Genomic DNA, 23,807 nt, shown 5'->3' with positions numbered 1-23,807 from the left:
ACGCTGTGTATATTTGTGCTGAGATGTAACCCAACTTGAGGGAATGTAAGTTTTGTCTTGACCTTAATACTTTTAAACTCACCATGATGTTCCAAACAGTACTTAGTAAATGTTTCATCACTATGATGAAGGGTCTACTCTGTCCAGTGTTTTTTACTGTGTGTTTTATCATGGTAAACCTGGCTTTAATACTGATTCTGTATCTTTGTTGTGATACCATAAATATGCTCTGCTTGGGTGTCTTCATATTTATAGTTTTAATAACATTGATTTTTGTGAGGAATAACTAGTAAATGATTATCAGACACTTTGCAAATATAAAGTACAAGAGAAGTACTTTATTATAATGGATGGGGAAGTGGAAAGTCGAGAGGATTTCCACAATCTTTCATCGAATTTTAAGTCCCTAAGTGTGTAGCTGTTACTGGAATGATGCTAGTCAGTTCTGATTCACAACCAGATCACAGCTGCTGACTGGAAATAGAGAATGATAGGTCAAAACCTCTAAGGATACCTAAATGTTCTTGTGGGAAAACTACAAATAGCTGTTTTTCCATCAACACACTCAGTTTTGTAATGACACTGTATATTTGAGCACTTCTAGAAGTATTTTTACATGTCATTGTTAATATGGATTTCCCTGTGTAAATGAGTTAGAAATTCATGAGTAAATACATTTGATTTTGAACTCTTTACCAATAAAATGTGCAATTCTTGCAAATGAAGAACCAGTTAGTTAATATTAACTGGAGAGAGATTGTTCAGTTTTGCAGGTCCTAAATTTGATCTATGTTTACATCTGTTTACAAAATCTGTGCATTTCCCCCCCTCAACCTAATGCTTCAGTGCTCTTTTCTAATAAAAAAATCAATATGAGCAGCTAGCACTTGTGAGTAACCCTACAATAATAAACCAGAGCACATGCAATTGGAGAGAAAATAATTTCAGGAAGGAAACATATTAGGGTTTTATCCAACCAAGAGGTTTTTGAAAGTCGATGTTAAAGATGATTTGGATATATAATTAAAACTCTTTTAATGCCATTATAGTATATCTCAGGAAGCTAGTCAGATCTCTTAATTTTTATTGGAATTACATGTGTATTTTAAATAGCAGTTAATGAATTATTAGTAATTTGTTATGCACGGATCTCTTTGGCTTTATATTACTCATTTTCAAAATTCGTTTCAAGTTGTGGCTTTTTAAGCTTTCACACATATCTTCAATTTGTTTACATATATACACACACACATAGATTGTGTATTTCAAAGACAATGTCAATTGTAAAAAACTGAAAAATATTTCATAGAAAATGTATTGATATAAATGTAACGTGTTTTTTGTGTGGTGGATAATTTTCCATTCTTCCTGTGTCTTCCTCAAAGCTTTATTTAAATGTTTCAGTTTTTAAAAATATTGGTTTGGGTATATCCTCAGCATGGCTTTAGTTACTTATTTATGCAAAATAGTGAAAGTGAAGTTCTTATTATTCATTCTTTTACCAATCTTTCTTGGTTGCACTTTGATAAATAAATAGATCATCTAAGATTCAATAGGCCAATTGCAGCATATAATAGCTATTCAGAGGCAATTAAACTGCCTTTTTTCATGCCGGCATGTGAGCCGCCCTTTCACAACCTTCAACTTGATTCGTGGTGATTCAAAATTAACTTAAAAGTCTTGTTTGCTGACAGCTTAAAGCTTAATTGACTGAAAGCCAAATAGAGTGTGTTCTGTATTCAGCACTAAGGCTATTGATAAAGCCATGTGTAAATTGCGCATGTTGAAAGACAGGCGATTGGGCCCCCTGTTCTTGCATCAGACCACAACTTAGCATTGCTGCACAGTCAGAATTGCTTTGTCAAGTCTTTTATCACACCAGGTTAACTCTCTGGAGTTCTCCCAGCTGCAGAAGCAGTCTAGTATTGAGCTTCCACACAACTGTGGGGCCTGCTACAATTCTGCTACTTATTTGTGGTTTCATTTTTTGCTCTAATATGATATTTGGCTTTCAGTCTTGAACATGTCTGCTGGTGGCATATTTCAAGAACATCTCTTTTTTTTATATTGTAATTCTCAGAATAAGTTTAGTTTGGTTAAATGTCTTTTAAAGAAAATAAGTTGTATCATGTTAATTGTTCACATATGAAAATTAAATCTAGTTATTTGCTGAATTTAATGAGAAAAAGGGAAGAATGTTTAGCAGCCTTTTCTGTGAAGGATAATCATTGTTGAAAGCTAACAGTTAGAATATGGGAATATTTGAGTATGTGTGTGTGTGTGTGTGTGTGTGTGTGTGTGTATGTGTATAAAATCTGTAAATGAGTATTGCGCCACGTGTAGATGCATAGGTTGCTTTTGGGGGAGGGAAGTTAAATGAACGAACGGAATGGATACACTTTTGATTCCACCCCTCTTGTCTGAAAGTACAAAGCTCTGCCTAGTCCTAAACGTGCAGTAGGACAGACGGGGATGTGCAATAAAAACGATTCTACAGAGTCTATATGTTTACGACAAGGAAGGGGAATTCAGAAAGATGGGAACTTCATCCTTAGAATACTGAGTTATTGGTAACCATTAGGTGTAATTTGCAGGGCTTAGAAACTTCGTGATATACTTTATTTTTAAGTAAGGATGATTTTGATCTGGCACTATGTATATATATATGTCATTTTCAGTTAAGCATTATGGAATCCATATTTTTTTTCTGGATGCATTCATTATAAAGGAGAATGAATTTTACTGTTGACATCCTTTGTCTGGTTTAAGTTTATAATTATTGTAGTACAGTTTAAATGAGTCCATGATGAGCTACCTCATTATTTCTTCCCTTAATTTTAAATATTCAGATTTTTAATTCAACTCTAGACTTTCAGAACTGTTTTGCATATTTCCCCTTCACTTATAAAATATGGTCTGTAGTGTATGTTATGTGATTATAGGAGGAAATTTGATTGTTTTAATTGTTTATTTGGAAGCATTATGTTTTTTCTGACTATTAACAATTTAAAAAATATATATATACATTTTAATTATATAACAGTATTTGAAAATGTCCAAAGCACTGTGAACTTCGGCATATGCTCACAGGAAAACAGAATTTTTGTTTTTAAAAAGCATAAGACTCAGATTTTGATATTGCTGTATCTCTTATTGATTTTCTGGCAAACCATGGCTGTCTAATTTTACCTGCCTTCCAATTGATTTCCAATAAGAGCCTAGTCTATTCATAAAGAATCAGGATAAGTTGCAACTCAGTTTCAAAATGGCTGTAATTTAACTAGTGTGCTACTCTTAAATTCCTTTTCAGTAAAATAGTAATCATACTTCAAAATGTAAAATCCAGAAGAGTACAGGTTTTATTGAAGTTTTACCTATACCCAATGAGATTTGATACTCATGAATTAATTGCTTTTATTGATCGTATTTTTATACTAACAGTTAATCTAACATTTAAATGCACAAGTTATTGGGAAATAATATTTGAGTTTTTTAATCACAGTTACTTAGTATATGCAAAATTATTAATATCTCCAGAGACTGCCACTCATTTTATTTCTTAATTTTATTTTAAAGAAAATAAGCTAAATTTCAACCACAAAAATGATAAGACTATTTCATTTTAGCTTAATGAATAATTGTAATAAAAACAAGGCTGCAATTATTGACAGTTTAGGAGAGGTTGGATAAATGGATATACCTTGTTTTTGCAGTAAGATATTGCTACATGAAAACTACATGATATTGTGAGTCATTCTTTGAGCAGATGAAACATTTTTGCCAGAGTACCTTTTTGTAGACTCGAAAAGGAAATTTACCTGGAAGCCTGAAAAGGTTAATATATTTTCATAACTATGAGTTTCCTTCAGTATAGGAATTTCTCCGTTATAAAGTCAGGTATGATAGTAATAATTTTGTGAGTTTGAGCATGATAGTAAATATTAGTTTATAAATATTAAGGTTTCTAAATAAATTAACTTTATCCTCAAAGCAATATTTATATAACTGTTAAAGGTGTTTTGTAGAAGGATTAACAGGTCACTGTTTCTTTTCCTCATCAGTGTATTATAATGCTTCTATCTTTAGTGGGACCACTGTATAAAATTTTCTTATGTTTTAGAATGATTTTTTAAAAATTCCTTTTTTACAAAAGTTGATGTATGTTTCTAATGGCTAGATTGCAGTTGTTTTGTTGATGATATATCATTTGAGAATAGTTCGAAAGTACAAAATGAGTAACTGCTATAGATTCTCTCTGGATCCCTAAATAGTACTTAAAAAGCAAAACTGTTTAGAGGGAAAATGGTTCATAAATAATGGTTCATATATAAATGTATATACGCATATATACATATGCATATATACCTGTGCATAGTATGTATATGTGTGTATACATACATGTGTATACATATGCACATATATTACATGTTATCTTCAAGTTTGGGACTGGCAGATTTGTTCTGTTTAGAATAAAGTGAATGTTGGCCTGGAGTTGCCAAACTTTTCAAAATAATAATTTACTTTTAATATTTGAAACTTTTATGTAGGAATGTTAACTGAGAAAATAAAAATAGTATTTCTAATATGTGGTTTAATAACAAATGGAAATCAGTGTGTTTAGTTCCAGTTTGTTTATAGAGAATATTGTCATTTAAAATTTAAAAAATACTCAGTTTCTTTTGATAGTTTCCTTACTTTGTAACCAACTAAATATATATGAAATAATTGTCATTGAAATCTACACTAAAGAGATAAAAAGTAATTTTCTTTGTGATTATACTAATGTAGATGTGATTACAAACATGCAGAATAACGTATTTTTATTTTAGTAGTTAAAATTATAGAGCAAGTTTAGACCTTTCAAAAATGACTTCTCCATAAATGTAAGTGGGAAAAACATTAGTGTTAGGAGCATTTAAGAATTAGCCTTCCTGTTAACAATGTTAGACAATGTCAAATTTATCAAATATTTTCAATATGTACTGTTGTATTTATGAAATGTTAATTTTTATAATTTTCTTTTTAATATTTCACATACTAGAAGTCTATGCATTTTTGTTTGTTTTCTCTTAGCCTCATTGTGTATATTCAGTTGTGGTCCATAATTGTCAGGAATGTACTTTGAAATTAAATGAGTTTATAAATTGAAGAGTTTGAAATTTGGGAAAAAGAGATAACTTTTATGGACAAATCCAACATTCTATGTTAAATTTCATGCAGTGTTTAGTAGACCTATTGCTATATGGTACTGAATGAAAAACAGCATGCATAGTTTCTCAGTAGAAAGGGTTAAATTTAAAGTAGTCCATCTTAAACATAGATGAACTCAAACACTACCTAGCACTCAAAATTCACATCAGTCTTAAAGTCACAGTGGATACACTGCATTTTTACTAACATGCTAACATCATTCTGATAGTAGTTTTTTCCTAACATGTTTTATAACAAAGCATTGTTTTTATTAAATTGAGTGGTATGAACATCCCTAAGTGTTAATGAGTACTTGCTGGTCTATAGTGCCACTTTAGTGAATGCCAAACAAGTTTAGATGTTAAGCTTTTTAGGAAGAGTGAATGATGGCTAATGATTATTTAATGACAGATCTCTGGCCTGAAAGGCATTTAGCACTCAAGTATACTGCAAAGCCTATTTCTCAAAGCTTCAGACAGGTTTATTTGGTCTCACCTTGAATAGAACAGGCCTGTATTGATTTCATTGGTGTGGATTTAAACACACTATCGGCTTAGAATAGCGCCAGCATACAGCAGAAAAGGATTGTCTTAACCCTTGTTGTTACTCTTAGCTATTCAAGATGATGATAATGAATTTTTGTGTTTTCAGAAATTATTTGAAATATTTTTGCTTTCACACAAATTTGGGTATTTCTGTTTTTGATGGTTATGCTATATATCTGAATAAAAATAATTTACAGGTTACTTATTGTGGGTTAACAGAATTAAATGTAAGAATTGAACTGTTATTTTGATCCTATATTTTCATCCCTAAATTGAGGGGATAGATTTTTTTTTTCACATTTGCAAATTTCCCTAAAGTTTTTTTCTTTTGTGTGGGGTTGCTACTTTTGATCAGTGATTTTCTGAACCTGTTGAATAATACATAATCTTAATACTTTCTCATTGATTGACATTTTTATGATCATTGTATCCATGATTGTATCCATACTATCATAGTTTTAGTGTTTTATGTATTTATGAAAAGTATATGGAAAAAGTTAATGTCTAATTTTATTTAGGCATTTTGAAAAAAATTTCATTATGGAATGTATTTACCATCATTTTCATTTGATTTCCTAGAAGAAACACATGCAGATTATTTGATGTTATAATGAAAAGCATACTCTTTTATATATTGTGGCCCAGTTAGATACTTTGCAGGCTTTAGCTTCTTTGAAATGATGCAAGACTTTGGGAAGAAAAATTAGACACTTCTTAAAGAAAAGGGTAAAAAAGTTGGCAAATGCTAAATGGTAATGATAAAAAATTGCATCTTATCTCTTTAAAGCTAAACAATTAAAAAAATGAAGCGTTGAGGTAGAGTAGTGTAGCACAAGGATTCTTCACCATTTTTGTGTTATGGTGCCTTTGACAATCTGTTGAACCCTATGGAACCCTAAAGTAGAATACATAAGATTACAAAGGAAACTAATTATATTGAAATAGTTATCAAGGTTTTTCTTTCCTTTTTTTTTTTTTTTTTTTTGAATTCATGGATCCCAAGCTAAGATCTCTTTTGATAGTGAAGAGAATGATGAACCAGGAGATTCAGGTTCTATCTGTCTTAGATACCAACTAGTTATTTGGTTTTAGATTCATAGTGTCATTTCTGAGCCCCAATTTCCTCATGTTTGACTGAACTAAACTTAACTATAATGAACTGAAATGACTAAGCTAAATGATCATGGAATCTCAGATTTGGAAAGGACCTCGGAAAACCTTTAGGCCAAACTATACCTGAATGAGAAACCCTTCTGCGATATCACTGGCAAGTGATCATATCCCTTCTAATTGACTTCAAGTAAGAGTGCTTTCCGTTTCAGTGTTCAAGTAAATGAAATGAATTTATAGGCCTACTGAAGTATTTTGGAGTTACAAAACAAGATTTTGTTTAGTTATTTCAGTCATGTCTGACTTTTTATGACCCTTTTTTTGGAGGTGTTTTCTTGGCAGAGAGACTGGAGTGGTTTGCCATTTGCTTTTCCAGCTGTTTTCCAGCTGGAGGCAAACAGAGTTACGTGAATTGCCCAGCATCATAAAGCTGATAAGTTTCTGGGACCAGATTTCAACTCATGAAGATGAGTCTTCTTAATTCCCAGCCAAGTGCTCTCTCCACTGCGCCACCTTGTATAACTACAAGATAGTTATACTTTCTCTGTAATTTTTTTTTCCTTTTTGTTTATTTTTTGTGGTCATCTTTATTTTTATGGGGATTTTAATGATGACTGCTCTCAGCAGATACTGGTGATATGATGAGCCAATAGAGACTAGAAATAGGAGAAGAAGGAGGCATTAGTTAAGAATAAGAACCACACAATGAGTGGGACATCGTATTTGTATAGAATTGATAATGGCTTTAAAATCATTTATGAGTTAGGTATTTACATCTGGGAACTTACGCTTGCACATATTTGAATTTTCCCAAGTTAAGGATGTCATTTATTTTCTTACCATGTATGAATTTTTTTCAGAACTTGACAAATCCAATTTTTTTTCTAATATGAATAAGTGATATCTTTGGAGGAATATATGTGTTAGTCAACTCTTGATAATTCTGATTTTTGCATTTTCAGTACGTAATGAAATTATGACCTTGTTGGATGCAATAATTTTGCACTGCGAAATGTTTCCTATTTTTTGCTTTCAGTTCTTATGAAGATATCCATCTTCTATTTCCCTAAGATTTCTTCAGCAAACTGTCTCATCCTTTTCATTAATAAATCAACACTGTTCCATAAAATTATTGAAGAAAACTTCACATAAAACTATCTTGAGATTAAGTATTATAAGTTATCCTGCACCATTATGTGTGTTATAGAAATGATGAAATGATCATGAGAGATAACCTGGAGACTTCATCTGCATAACTTATAAATTGATCTCATATCTTAAGAAAACAATTACTTATGTGAAAAAGTCAACCAGACTAGTTATGTGACTTGTACCCAACCCCAAATATTAGGTATTTGTTAACACTGAATCTAGCTTTTTATCACTTATCATTGGTATTTGTAAAACTGAGTATGTTGCTATGTACACATCCAATCTGGATTCTACTTATTCTGTCTCCTCCCCCAAAGTCCAAGAGAAACACACTTTCCATAAGTGCTTTTTTCTGGAAGTGATTTCTCCATGAGCTAGTTTATCTCATGACTTCAAAGCAGTTTTCTATCAACAACTCAGAAAATATTAAAATCTACAATTCATAAATAATTTTAAAATTTGAGTAAAGATAAAATTTTACCATATTAATCATAGAATATATTCCAAGAAGAACCAAAATCATCAGGAAAACAATTTGTTTCTTCCTAGAGTATGATCCTGTCTCATTACTTTGATATTTTTCATATGTGAGTATTATTTTCTGCAGTCTGAGAGTGATTGACCATGGAAATGTACTTGACATTTTGATAGCTTTCTGTTGTTGAGAGTACTTTTTATCCTTAAATTATTTTACTTTATGAGCAACAACGAAAAAGAACACTCGAAGGTCTGTAAGCATTCACTAATATATTTGGTCATCCTTAGCTTTGATCCTCATGCTTTTCCCATTCTTGCCCCCTACACTGCTTTAAAAAAATCTCCTCAGACTTTTAAAGAAGTCTGTGTAAGCAGTTAGCAACAACGTAGTTCTCCTGGATTGTACTTTCTATAACACTCCTGTCCTCTCCCACCTCCTTTATAATGTATAAAGACTCCCTAAAAAGGACCAGACTTTATCTAGGCTATTCATGACTAGGATTAACCTGTTTATGTGACATCAGAAATTCAGTAAATTTTTTTCTCAAGCTATTTATTTTAACTTTGCCATCCTCCAAAACTTTAGTCAGAGCTGCTACAATAATTGATAGCTTCATTTCATGTCCCTTCTATCCATCTTCTTGTACAGGTGGTTAATTAACAATGAAACATTCGGCAGGTGAGTAGTTGGATAGACAGGGAAGAAACAGTGGGTTTGGATAACCCACACACTGGCTAATTAATGTTCCGAACAATCAAGTATTTACTAGGTAACCACACTGCTATAAAACCAGCCATTAGTTCTTAGAGAATGTCACTCCTCCAAAAACATTCCTTTTTCTTGAACTGATTGATTTTCATTTAGCAATTTGTGATTGACCAGAAACAATGCCTTCATTTTTCCAATCCTTTTTTTTTGTGAGGGGAGCAGGAAGAAGAAATCTAGGGGAGGAATATGGGTAGAAAGACTTACTGAATCCTTTTCAGTTGTAAGCAATGTTTTGCTGACAAATTTTCAGTGATAGGAAAGGAAAGCTAAAAACCCTCTAGAATTTTAAATATCATTCTTAGCAAAGCTTGAAATGCTGTTTAAAAAGTGGTTTTGTGGACTTTTACTAGTTCTGTTATATCCAAATTACATATCCTGGTTGTAATAAACTTATAAATGAGCAGATGTACTTAACTCATCTGAGGTCCACTGAGGCAGTTATCCCTCTCATTCTGACCTTGTTATATAGCCCTGAGTTCACAGAGATAATTACGTAGGTGGAAATCTTTCTTAGATAATCCCAGTACATGTTAAGTCATTTTATGAACAAAAATCATCACACGTAAACCAACTCAATTAGTTCCCTATTAATACACCGATGCGGACTCCCCAGAGGTTTCTATGCTGACAATCAGATATTATGCTTAGTGGTTAAGACAATACACAAAGCATGTGTCAATGTATGGCCAGAATTTGCAAATATGTATCATTATAGCTGTAAGGATTAGACCTTTGTGAAAGGATGTTTACCAATTCAGTGATAGTGAAAGAAGATTTTGAGTGACTTCTGATCTTTTCACCTCTACGTAATTTTTTCAAAGATCATTTAAAATATTTTTGTGGTTTAAAACATTTTCCTGTTTACTTAGGGGAGAGGTAATGATCCTCATATTACTGTTATAACTTTTATAGTTTTAAAAATTGGAACTACTCAGAGCTAGAATTGAATTTTTATTTTGAAAAAAAGACATGCTGCATAAGAGATTTATGACGCTTATAATGAAACCTTTATGTTTACAATAAAACAGTTATTTTAACAGTAGCAGACATTTTTACATTAAATTTTGAATAAAATTTACTTTTACCAAATATTCAAGAAACTAAATACAGAGGAAATTATTTTTAAATTAATAGAATAGCATAGTTTATATATAAAGAATAAAGGAATCCTAACATGGATTACCTGAAAAAACATAAATGAATCAAAGCTTAAAATTTATGGCTGTTAATTATCAAATATCTTACGGTGCTGATCATTTTTTGAAGGAAAAATTATTTCATATTTCAAACATTTTATTTTTTATCATCCTTTGAATTGAATTTAGTATTTTTCCCCATATGTACTTGCAACTGCAATAAGTATTATTTTAAAATAGTCTAACTAGATAAACTAAAGCAGCAGTAGGTTACTAAGTAGAAATAAAATGTTTGCAGAACTGCTATATTCCAGCAGGGGGCTGCCATGTATGCATACAAATTAAATGTATGTTTATATCCCATAAGGGGACTTTTGGGGGAAAAAAGAGGCAAAGCTTGATAAACTTAGGGATTAAGTTCAGTTTGTTCAGTTAGTTTGTAGGAAGAAACCAATACTATGTATGACAGATGTCTCTTAAAGCAGCTATGAATATATTTTTAATATAGTAAGAGAAACTCCAAGTTGGCCTTTTCTTAAAAGAAGAAATATATAAGAGGAGACTGAGAGGATTCTTAAAATTTAGGTAATTTATGAATGTTTGCAAAATTAATACATAAATACTTGTGTATGTCTTTCCACAGACTTTTTTCCTATTAAAAAAATGCCTATTTCACCTAAAATAGAGAAAGTTAATCCCAGGAAATCAGAATTTTTAAAATTTCTCCAGTATAAATTGCAGCTCACATTAGATAAGCCTTGGAATAGTGATTTTCAAGTGTGCATACTACCTTATCCTTCATAAAGATGTTCTTTAGACCAAATAATTGCTACCCTCTCCACATGCCAGTGCAAAGCAGTTGTGCCCCCCCCCATAGAAAACACTTAATAAATATTGGTTATGAATTGCCAAAATTTAATTGCAGTTTCCCGATATAAAATGTCCATTTTGACAGTTCACTGATTAATGCCTAAGGATTTAGGCAATAAAGTGGAATGGACAGAAAAGCAGATAAATTTATTACGCTGCCTTATATGCATTAGATACTATGACTTGGTTATCATGATAGTATCCAGTTTGAGTTGTCTCTCAACCTAGGATGGCCCAGCCACATTTTTCTCTGATTCCTATTTTTAGCCAATATATTTCCAAGGGATTTGGGATTTAGTTTGTGACTCAAGCAGGATGAGGCTGGCTGGAAGACCGAGAGGTTTGACTAGCATTGTGTAGTACTTTAGTGCCAAAATATTCCCCATTTTGAGGCTTTTGTTAACTTGCCTTTGTACTTTTAAATGGTAACCTTTTTATTTCTTCAGGGGGTTTGAAAAATAACAGAGTGATGAAGATTTTCTTTATTTTTCTCCTTTAACACCTTTATTTCATTCACTAATGATAGTTATATGGAAAAAATTGGAATCTTGGTGGCATTTTTGTTTACAACTTTTAAAAAATCTGGCTACAGTTGATTTGGAGAGAGTATTTTGAAATTTGCAAGTTAAATATTTTAATATTTTCTGTATGTAGATAGGAAATATTTCAATTCAATTGGTTTAATATAATTACTTGTATTTTATAAATAAATTATTAATAATCCATTAGATGTTAGGGTATACTATGTTATGTGGTAGTATAACAGAGTTACAACTCACTTGAAGTTTAATTAGAAGAGTTATTAATTTTAAAAATATTATTTCTACAGGTCACTTTCATTCTCTTCCTATCTCTTTTCCCAGGAATTTAGTAAAAGCTCTTTTTTGTTATCTGTGGCAAGTTTCTTCCTCAGTCTTTATTTTCTAAAATGTATTTAATATTGTTCTTTTATTCTCTTTAAGATTTTCTCCTTTTCATACTTTCTATACCTTCCTCAGCTCCTCCCCCGTCCCCCACATTGTGTTTGATATGGTCTTCGAAGTTTAGAGCAGAAGAATAGAGAGAAGGAGAAATTGGAAAGAATATAATACTGATCAGATACAGAATCTGTAACAGAGAATTCTTTTATTCTGTTATTGACCAACATTGGAAGAGCTTTCTGCAACATTTATTGCTGAGACTATTCTTACTGCATGCATAGCATGCAGAATAGTAATTTTAAAATTTTTTCTCTTACATAATTTTCATTTATATTCTCTTTATGCTTGCCATCATTAGCCAAACTTAATTTTTCTTATTCTGTCCAACAGATCTAATAAATTAAGCTCCCCTTTACTATTTTATTATTAAGAACCTCTAATAATATTCCTTCCATTTTATAAATTAAAATTCTATCCCTCTGTGTATTTAATGATATCTTCTAGAGTGATCACAAATATTATTATTTTTATAAAATGCAGCTGACATTTCTGCAAAATGGTCTGTGATTTTTTTGCCTATTTTTCATCTACTTATATAAATTAAGATAAATTTCAGTAATTATTAATGTTTTAATTTTTTTATGTGCATTATATTCTACTTTGTATTTTTTCCACTGGCATTTCTTACTAATTAACCCAGTTATGATATCTTTATTTGTGACATTCTAAAACATGTTATTTAACTTTGTAAATGAAATAAAACTTTAAAGGCCTTGTATTATCTTGATTCAGCTGAATGTTTTAGTATCTTCTAAATATCATGTAATTTTGCTTTAAGTCAACTGAGAAATTGTTCATAAGGTCTCTCTGATTTTCATGTGTTAGAAATGTCTGACTTAAAAATGATATGCTAAAATACCAGAATTTTTTCTCTTTGAGATATTTTAATTACATAATTATCCTTTTAGAGTAAGTCATAATTAAAAGTAAGTTTAAGCCAAAGCAATTGTTAAATATTCTTATAATCTTTGACCAGCCTTTAAAAAATTAAAACATAAAGCAGAAGTGAAGAATATCTGGATAGAGTCAAATGTTTAAAGAAAGCAAAATAAAAATAGCTGAGTTTTGGGAACTAGAAATAATGCCTGTTCTTACGGGTTATTCCAGTGGTAGTAAAGTGGCTTGGTGTCTACTTCTCCAAGCTTTTAATACCTAATACAATAACAGAGTACCATCAATATATGCCTAATAGCAAGTATAAAGTATCTGCTGGTAGTCCATCTCTCATAAAAGTGCCTTTAGCCTTAATTCAAATCCATTGATTCCTGTTCTAGTTAAACCTGAAGAACTTAATATGTCTTTTAATCCTTTTATTTTAAGCTAGGATAAAATTAATTTTACCTTGGAATGGTGCAAAGCCAATTAACATGATCTTTAGAGTTATTTAGTAAAGTGCTCCAAACTGTTAAATTTATCTTGACCTCATGGTTGCACTCTCTGACTGCTTTTTAAAGGAAGTAATCAATATCTCACAGCTCCTTAAATAGCTTAAACTTCTCAAATATTTTACCTATGTTCTGTTTAAGCAGTAAGCAAAGTGTTTATTCCTGTTAGTGTGGCTGTTAAGACAATTATACTAAATTACAGCTAGTATACTTTTGGGGAAAGGAGAATATGTATAGTAGTTAATTTAATAGAGCATCAAAGCTTCACATTTTGTTCTCTCTATCTCAAGAATGAAGAAATCTGACTTTTCATTTGTATTTAATCCAGAAATTTCTTCTTGTTTGCAACATAAAACATACACATTTACTTTTTTGAGCAGTGCAGTGTAGCTTCTGTTTCCACATAGGGCTATTGGAGGATATTAATTTTCTTACTGTGATAGGGTGATCAACCGTCCTGTCAAGAAAATGAATCTCTGTGTCACCCTTTAGCATGATTAAATGGAGGCTCGTTGCTGTGAGGAAATACCAGAGTTTCATGAGACAAATGAAACTGTAGTGAAGGCTACTTTTATAGACGTTATTTCATTTTTAAAATTTCAGAATTTCCCATTTGGCTGTCAGTTTGCTTATGGGAAGTTATTACAATTAATTGCATTATTTCCAATATTTTCATTGAGATGAACCCAAGAAGAAATAATTGTTCAATAATTTCATTTTTTTTTTCAAATTTCAAGAAACTAGAATGTGGACCATTGTTAGAATAAGGTCTGACATGTTTGCTGCATATGCAGAGTTGCTAATGAAACAGTCAATACTTCTTACTTCCCATCTCCCCCTCCCCCCCCCCCCCCCAGTCCCGTTTTGGCCATGAAATTCCTTTCCTTGAATAAGGAGTCCTTACCTTTTCAGACCTGAATACTGACAAAAAATCTACTTAGCATGTAGTTGGAGTATAAAGAAGTCAATACTCTGACAATTAGGGCAATCTCCCATACAAATGTAATGGATAATTTGTGTGTATGTATATATACGTGCATGTGCATATATTTGCTATTCGTTATGATTATGAAATGACTTCAGAATTTTTGAATGACTTTAAATTTCATATTCTCACCACTTAGCAGAAGGTCCCAGTCATTCTTCCTGTTAAGTGAGGGGTAAAATGTGTAGACTGATTGTGTTTTAAAGGATGTCATTAAAACCACATAAAATTCCTAATTTCTGGATCTGTGGAGAGATAACACATGATTGTCGTACTCAAACAAAAGGAAGCCCAGCAAGGAGAAAAAAGTTCACCAAGTGTCCCTGTTATTTAATTTCCTACTGGAAGGTGGGGGGTGGGGGGCGTGTGTGTATCTGTGTGTGTGTGTGTGTGTGTGTGTGTGTGTTTTCTTTAAGCAGTGGCCATTGCAGAGGCTGAACTGCTGGGGTCAATGCCTTGCCTATTGATCAGTATCCCTGCAGTCCCTTGCTCCAGCATCTGCTTCATTGGCTTCTTTCAGTGCCTGCTTCAGTACATTAGAATAGAAATCCATAACCAGAGCTGTGCTCATCCAAGCAGGGGAAGAAACTAAATTAAATGGTATAAAACAATCTTGGATCAGGAGTTTGTGCCAATTCATCTTGATCTAAGATGTCACACCGGGCTCTCTGTCTGAGCACCTGGGCTAGAGGCAGCCATAGTGAAAATAGATGGAGCTGCGATCATTCATTTGTCAGCTAAGGAGCATGGCCGTGGTTAGCAATTCCCTTCTGCAGAGGTCAGCTGACAGAACAATCAGTGCAACTGCCGACTAGAGCTTTCCTTTGAACTATTGTTATGGAGCATGCTTCTTGCTGGGACTGGGGGAGGGGAGCCAGGCTTGCTTCCTGTTTCAAGGATACTATGGAAAGAGTAAAATATTCTATGTGTGTAGATGTAGATGAATAGAGCTCTTGCTCCTTGTGTATTCATGTATAGACATAAAACTATTATTAAGTGTATGCACTGTGATATAGATGAACTGGTAAATATCACTTCGTCTGATGTTAAGGTCCATTTTCATCCTTCTTCGCAGGGAGGCAGTGATTATTGATTTTTTTTTCTTAGAATGGTTAAGCTTTTAGTTTTTTTTTCCCTTTAGTTGCCATATGACCATCACAGATACCATAGATAGTACTATATGGGTTGGGAATATGTGTGTATACATGTGAATCCCTCCCCATACACATACTTTTTTCAGTAATGTTTTCTTTTTAGTAATTAGAAAATAGTAGAAAATTCTTTGATAAAAGTAGACATACATGCTGCACTATTAGCAAATAAATGTTATTGTGTGATGTAATTTTAAGACCTTGTTTTAAACATTTTCTTTTTGGCCTTTGACTAGAAATTATATTTAATGCAGTAAGGCTTATCTTGATCTTAGAATTTACAAGCTGACAGAATATTTTAACACTGTTGCACCATAAGCAAAGTAGCCTGCTTATTATTATGATGTGTATAAATAGACATTATTATATGTTATATTATCATATAAACATGCACATTTTAGTAAGCTTTAAAGTTTTAATATTTGTTTAAAATCCTTCCTGAAGGAATTTTAATATTTTTCAAAGCAAACATTCCCTTAGGAATCATTTGTATGTACTGTGATGGAGTTAATAACCAAAGCTGATAGAATTTCCTGTCTATTTTTTTCGAATTTATTACATGAAATCTTTTGAAATTAACATTTAAACTTTTTAAAAATCATATTGCCAATGCACAACAAATGTCATAAAACCAAGATAGAACCAAAATTGCCAGAGTTTATTGTTGACCTCCTAATTTGTACAGAACGACTTGTCTCCTTTTCCCTTCCTCTAGTCATAAAGATTTAAAGCAGGCTTCTCTCATTTATTTTTTGCTTTTCATTGTGGCTTTTGAATTCATTATCCTCACTGAATCTAAGACATGTGAAATAGAATCAAGGGATTTGATTCTAAGTTCAAGTCATCTAAGATAGACTACTGTTACATTCATTGGAATTTAGATTTGTTTAGTTAATTCAGCAAATCAGCCAAGTTAGCAAATAATAAGTTTTGATCAGAAGAGGCTTTCAAACTTCAGGTACTGTTGTCAAGAAATCCTAATCAATGGGTATAATAATGACTACACTATTAAAGTTCTTTTCATGAGCATAACATTCAGATTGGTATTTGTGTGTTAAGGAAGTAACATAGCCTTGGGATGAAGGGCCAGCTTGGAAGAAAAGAAAATCTCACTTTAATAAGAAGTCTAATGTATGACTAATGTATGCTGCGTGACCATGGAGAAGATACAACCTCCCTGTGTCCTAGGCAGCTCTCTCACACCATGTTTTAGAAGGGGGTGTTTCCATGTGGTGTTCCCGTACCACTGATATTCAGGTCTATGAACTCCACTTTCCAAAGCCCCATCCCTGGCAAAAGATTCATTTAATGCATTCTGTCTAGTCAGACCAGGGTCATGCTTTACATTCATCCTTCCAGGAGGTCCTGCTTTTATGTTTTCCTCTTCCCTCTGCCCCCACTTCCTTTTCCACTTCTTGCTCATGTCAGTGCACTGCCCACAGGGACTGTCTCACTTTTGTATTTGTATCCCTAGCATATCCCCTGTATTAGTGAATGCTTTTTTTGATTATTCATCTTTTTTTCTTAATCATTTGCTTACACCCTTCAGCTAGCTTCCTATATCATATTCCCATTTCAAACTACACTCATTGCCTCTGCTCTCTCACACCTCAGCCTCTTACAATGTGGCTCCAGTCCCCAAGGATCAACTGAAACTGCTTTCACTATGGCAGGTGATGACGTGTATATTGTTAAATCCTTAGGCCTTTGGAAAGTCCTCATCCTACACTACATACCACCTCATCCCTTTAATACTCTCTTCTCTTTAAATTTTTCTCACAGAAAATCTCTCTAGATTTTCATTCTGACTTCTTGACCAGTCTTTCTCAGTATTCTTTGCAAGATTGTCATCTGTGTTTTACAATTCTGTGTGTACATACATACATCCAAAGACTCTGTTTTTGACTCCTTTCTCGTTTCATTACCTGTTGTAGTGATCTCATTAGCTTACATGGTTAAACTATCATCTCTGGAAGACAATGTGTGGAACATCATGGAAGGAGCAATTGGATGAGATAAAATCCAAGATTCTGGGTTCAGATTTCTTCCTTTGACACTACTTGCCTGATCTTACCCACTCTCTGATTTTGACATCCCATTGTCATGCCAAACCTAACATACCTAAAACAGAACTCATTGTGTTTCCCCCGTAAATCCATCCATTCTTTTCACTTCCCTATTTTTGTCCAGGGCATCCTGATTCTTCTCAATCACTCCAGTTTATAATTAAGTTGATCAGAGAATTGACTGTAAAGAGATAATAGTATAGAGAGAGAAGAGAAGAGGTGCATATGGAAGATCCAGCAAGAGAGATAAGAAAAAAGGGGTCTGATAGGTAGGAGGAAAATCAGGGAATAAGAGTGTCATGAAAGCCTAGAGAAGAGAATGTCAGGGAGGAAGAGGGTGGCCAGCAGTGTCAGCGATGGCTGGTGGTCTTTGTTATGTGTATACTAATTACAGAACCCCTTCAGTTTCTGCCTCCATTCACCTTCATAGAAATTTTTTTTTTTTTACCATGCTTCCCCTCTCTAATTCCTTAATTTCCTTATATAAACACATCTTCTTAATTAAAATTATTTTATATACATTAACCCTGAATATTTACAAGATGTCTATTTTCTTCATTGCGTTTGTTACCTTCAGGGAGCATGGAGGCTGTCTGGCTTTGGAGCCAGGAAACAGCATGCTTTGCCCAGCCTCTGGACATATCAAAACATTAGACTTGGAGAACGAGAGGAACCTCAGCAGCCATCATGTTCAACCCATATTTGAAAAAACAATCCCCTTGGAACATAACCATGTAGCATTTTTCTGGACTTTTTCTATGGCACATAGAAATTCACATAATATTTTTCTAAGCTTCAACTTCTTCAGTAAAATGAAGAGACCAGAGTTGATAAGCTTTAATTTTTGTGTTCAAAAATTCTGATCCTTTATATAGAGTTTACCAGAAACTTTAGACTTTTGGAATACTACATATAGCCTAGTTAGTGTCTTTTCTGTGAGCCATACTGATATACACAAATAAAAACATGTATAAATATATCATGTTAAACTTTTGAGAAACTAATCATGAGAATACAAATTAAAAGTTTCAAACAATATTATTTTTAATATTTTGAATTGGAGAAATCTTTGGATTTTGTTCTTACTCCCTCTTTGTGTGTGTATGTGCATTTGTGTGTATATTTTGATGTGTACTCATCAGTGTCTTTCTGATTTCAGGTTGCCTATCATCAGGTCTCCCACAAATGAAAAAAATATCTACATCATATGAAGAAAGACGTAAACAAGCTACAGCTATTGTTTTATTAGGAGTGATAGGAGCTGAATTTGGTGCAGAAATTGAGCCTCCAAAATTGTTGACAAGACCTCGTAGTTCTAGCCAAATTCCCGAAGGGTTTGGTTTGACGAGTGGTGGATCCAACTATTCACTAGCTAGACATACTTGTAAGTATTTTTTTTTTCCTAAATATAGTCATTGTTTTTCAGTGCATGTCATTTGGCAACAAAACCATATTTGGTTACTCTTCCCAGAACAAAACAAAAAATAAGCTTATACTTTTTTTCCATCATATTTACATTAAAACAAGAAAATATCGAATGCATTATGTGTCATGTTTGCAAATTGTAGTAATTAGATCACCTGAGTTTTTGTTTTTTAAAAAATCCTATATTCTAAATTTAAATGTCAATTCAATAGAATGTCATTTGTAGTTCTTGAGTGTATTATTATGTTGTAGTGCATCAAGTTTTAGGACCTGGAATCAAAAAGTGTTAGGTTCAAATGTCTTCTCTGACACTCATTAGCTCTATGACTATTAGCAAGATACTATACCTCACTGAACCTCAGATTCCTCCCTTGCAAAATGTAGGGATTCAGCTAGATAGCCTCTTAGGTCACTTCTCTGTATCTGTGATCCTTTGAGAAGAAACGTTCTCTTAACAGCTTTGGATTCTGAACTTTGTTCACATTCATAGTCCACATTATCAGACTGATACTTCATCACAGTCTAGTCTGTATTGCAGTCCACAATTTTTTGACTAAAACTGTTTCTGAAAAAGGATTCTAATGAATTTAAATTTATTTAATCTACATTGTTTATTCAAAGTACACCGAAGAGTTCCCAAAACATTGGAAAGGATATGTCATGTCTCGTGATTGTACTTACCATTTCTGTTACTGCCCAGACAAAAACACTCCTTTCTGGCCTCCACTACACTATATATGTTTTCTATTAAAATATAAGCTCCTTGAAGAAGGGACTATCTTGCTTTTGTAATTGTATCACCAGCACTTACTATCAGACACACAGCTAGTATTTAATAAATGCTTTTTAAATTCATTTCTGTTGCCAGTCTTACTATCCTGGAAGTTTTTTTTCATTCTTTCCCAAGTCTGTGCTTCTTACTTATCCAAGTCTTACTCAAAATTTACCTTTACAAATTTTTCTGTGATTAATTCCACCTCATCTTTAACTGCTGTTCTCCCTCTAGCCATGCCTGCCAATATCTTTTAGATATATTCTTTGCTGTCGTATATTAATTTATACTTTTAGCTACAGTTAAAAAAAGAATTTTAGAAAAGGAAGGGACTTTTGAAATTGTTCCATTCTGTTCCCCTGTGCAGCATTGCTTAAATGTATTGGTTTCTTGGGAGCAGGGTAGGATGAATGGAAGGGATGTTGATGGGTGTAGATGTGGGTTTGTTCAGTTTCCCTTGTTAAAGAATGAACTCTTCTATGAAGAGTTTTATAAGGAAAAATTAAATATACTGTTTTCTTGGATTCTTTTTATAGTAATAGACTTTAGATTGTAAGCTCTTTGAGAGCAGGGACTGTTTTTTTGCGTCTTTTGTATCCCTCGCACTTCATACAGTACCTGGCCCAAAGTAGGCACTAAAAAAATGTTTATTGAATTGATATTTCAGTGAATTTGTGCTTTTATCAGTATGGGTTCTCCCTCTAACGGGGCTAACATGACTTTTCATATCACATAATTCTTGGCTACATTCTCCCCAAAATCCTCTTTAGAGAATCTACCAGTGCATTGAAGTCCTAGATCTTTTAACATTCCATTGGTAACAGCAGATACATGGGCACCTACCACTTTATATTCCTCGTTCTCAGTATATGTTAGTCCGTTTCCTTTTTCATACTGATACTTACTAAATGACATCTCTTGACCCACCTTTCATATGCAAATCCTGATTGGTAATATGCAACAGTCAATTATTCTTATATATGTATATTATATATATATATATGCACACATACATACATATACATACATACATACACATATATATTGCCTTTGGATTATTAGAATTTTTGATTCCTTGGAAATTGTAGGATACCATGATTCATAGCCTTGTAATATCACTCTTGTAAATGTCAGGATTAAAAAATGGATCCTGTTTGGGAAAAAAGTTGAAATTATTGCTCATGCTCAGCATCAGTTGAAACATGAAATGTGAAGACATGCTCACCAAAGGTGTTCCCCTTTGTCTACAAAGAAAAAGTGATTTCCTAGGACCCTGGCCCCCTGCTGCCCAGAATGCTCCTCGTTATGGATGGCATTGTACTGACTATATCAGTTCAATAATTCACTAAACATTTATTAAGCACTGGCTATGTGCTAGACCTTGTGCATACAAAGACCAGAATGAAAATGGTCCCTACTCCCATGGAACTTATATTCTACTGGAAGGATACAACATATACACAACATCAGCAGATATTTGTTGTTTGTCCTTCGTTCTTGAAGAGGACCAGTGACATCAGTAGATATTTAGTAATTTCAAGAGAGAAAAATGCTACAAACTTAGAGGAGCTAAAAAGGCCTGTGTCAGGGGTGGAACGTGAGGTATATTGAAGGAAAAGTTCTTCAAGGTGAGATTATGGAAGGAGTGTAAAATAGAGGTGGAGGACTGCATCTTCAAAGGTACGGAGAGCAGATATTATGGAATATTATGTACGGAACAACTAGCCAGCCATAGTGACCAGAATAGAGAGTTGGTGAAGGTAAATCATGTTAAATATACCTTTAAAAGTAAATGAGAACCGGAATATAGAGGACGTGGATTTCATATTATATTCTAGAAGTGGTAGGGAACTATTTAAGATTTTTGAGTCAGGGAGTGACAACTGAATTTGTCTTTTAGAATGTCTTGTCAGAGATATGTGGAAGATGAACTGGAGAGGGGAAGAGCAGCTAGCTGAACAGACACTGAGTAGTCCAAGTGAGAGGTTATGAGGTCATCAGTTAAGACACAGGTTACATGAATAGAGAGAAAAGTGTATATGAAAGAGATCATTCTGTTGGGCCTCCTTAGTGAGATTCATGGTCAGTGAAATCCTATTCCAGAATTGCCAACTATAGTTTAATCATGATAGTACTATATTTCAATGAAACAAAATTTTAGATTTGTCATCAAATTTGCTATAAAATTTTAAATTTGCTAAAAAACAAAATGTTAAATTTAGCTACTTCTCCTTCTCAATCTCTTTGGCTATTTCTTTATTCCTCTTTCTGGTTTCTCCCTAATCCAATTTATCTTCTCCTAAGCTGCCAAAGTGATCTTTTTATTTTTTTTTAATTTTTTTTTTTTTAATGTTTAACAATCACTGCCATACAATTGTGATTTTATCCCCCCCACCTACCCCCCACTCCCCCCTTCCCTCCCCACGACTGCATACAATTCTGTATAGATTCTACATATACTTTCCTATTGAGTATATTTTCACTATAGTCATGCTATGTAGTCAGACTAAGATAAATGAAAGAAATCGTATAACAAATCAGAACATGATACACAAACACATACACATACACAAACATGATCTGTTACATTATGTGAGTGACTTCCATATTTCTCTCTCTGAGTGTGGAAGGCATTTTGCCTTGAGAACCACCATTGGGATTTTTTTTTTTTTGTAAGAAGTTCTTGTGTTATTACAAAAATCTAAGTCTACCAGAAAAAACTCTCACACACTGTGGTTGTTGCTGTGCATAAAGTTCTCCTGGTTCTGCTCCTTTCACTCAGCATCAGGTCATATAAGTCCTTCCAGGCCTCTCTGAAGTCTTCTTGTTCATCATTTCTTATGGCACAATAGTACTCCATTACATTCATATACCATAATTTATTCAGCCATTCCCCAATTGATGGACATCCCCTTGACTTCCAGTTTTTGGCAACTACATAGAGTGCTGCTATAAATATTTTTGTACATGTGGGACCCTTTCCCATTTTTATGATCTCTTGGGGATACAGTCCTAGTAGCGATATTGCTGAGTCAAAGGGTATGCACATTTTTGTAGCCCTTTGGGCATAGTTCCAAATTGCTCTCCAGAATGGTTGGATGCGCTCGCAGCTCCACCAACAATGAATTAGTGTTCCAACTTTCCCACATCCTCTCCAGCATTTATCATTTTCTTGTTCTGTCATGTTTGCCAATCTTATAGGTGTGATGTGGTACCTCAGAGTTGTTTTGATTTGCATCTCTCTAACCAATAGTGATTTAGAGCATTTTTTCATATGATTATAGATAGCTTTAATTTCTTCCTCTGAAAATTGCCTGTTCATATCCTTCGACCGTTTATCAATTGGGGAATGACTTGTATGATTATACATTTGGATCAGTTCTCTATATATTCTAGAAATGAGGCCTTTATCCCCGAGCTTAGCTGTAAAAATTCTTTCCCAATTTACTACATCCCTCCGGATTTTGGTTGCATTGGGTTTGGTTGTGCAAAAACTTCTCAGTTTAATGTAATCAAAGTTATCCATTTTGCATTTCATAATGCTTTCTATCTCTCCTTTAGTAAAGAATTCTTCCCTTCTCCATAGATCTGATAAATATACTATTCCTTGCTTCTCCAGTTTATTCATGGTATCAATCTTTATACCTAAATCATGTACCCATTTGGACTTTATTCTTGTGTACGGTGTCAGGTATGGGTCTATGCCTAATTTCTGCCACACTGTTATCCAGTTTTCCCAGCAATTTTTGTCAAACAATGAGTTCTTATCCCAGAAGCTGGGGTCCTTGGGTTTA

The 23,807-nt window shown here is 33.2% G+C and overlaps 1 protein-coding gene across 4 annotated transcripts in view; it reads left to right on the top strand.

The window, feature by feature from the left end:
• The window catches only part of WDR7 (WD repeat domain 7), a 462,625-nt gene that overhangs the window by 226,252 nt on the left and 212,566 nt on the right, over nt 1-23,807 (top strand). For all 4 annotated transcript variants that reach the window (XM_072605972.1, XM_072605969.1, XM_072605971.1 and 1 more), the window contains one exon: nt 18,976-19,200. In XM_072605972.1, coding sequence (XP_072462073.1) covers nt 18,976-19,200 — 225 coding nt within the window. The remainder of the gene's footprint in view (nt 1-18,975; nt 19,201-23,807) is intronic.

The sequence above is a fragment of the Notamacropus eugenii genome, chromosome 4 (genome assembly GCF_028372415.1).
Source record: "Notamacropus eugenii isolate mMacEug1 chromosome 4, mMacEug1.pri_v2, whole genome shotgun sequence".
NCBI lineage: Eukaryota > Metazoa > Chordata > Mammalia > Diprotodontia > Macropodidae > Notamacropus > Notamacropus eugenii.
The sequence above is the reverse complement of the archived record's forward strand: the minus strand, read 5'-3'. Positions and strand labels throughout refer to the sequence as shown.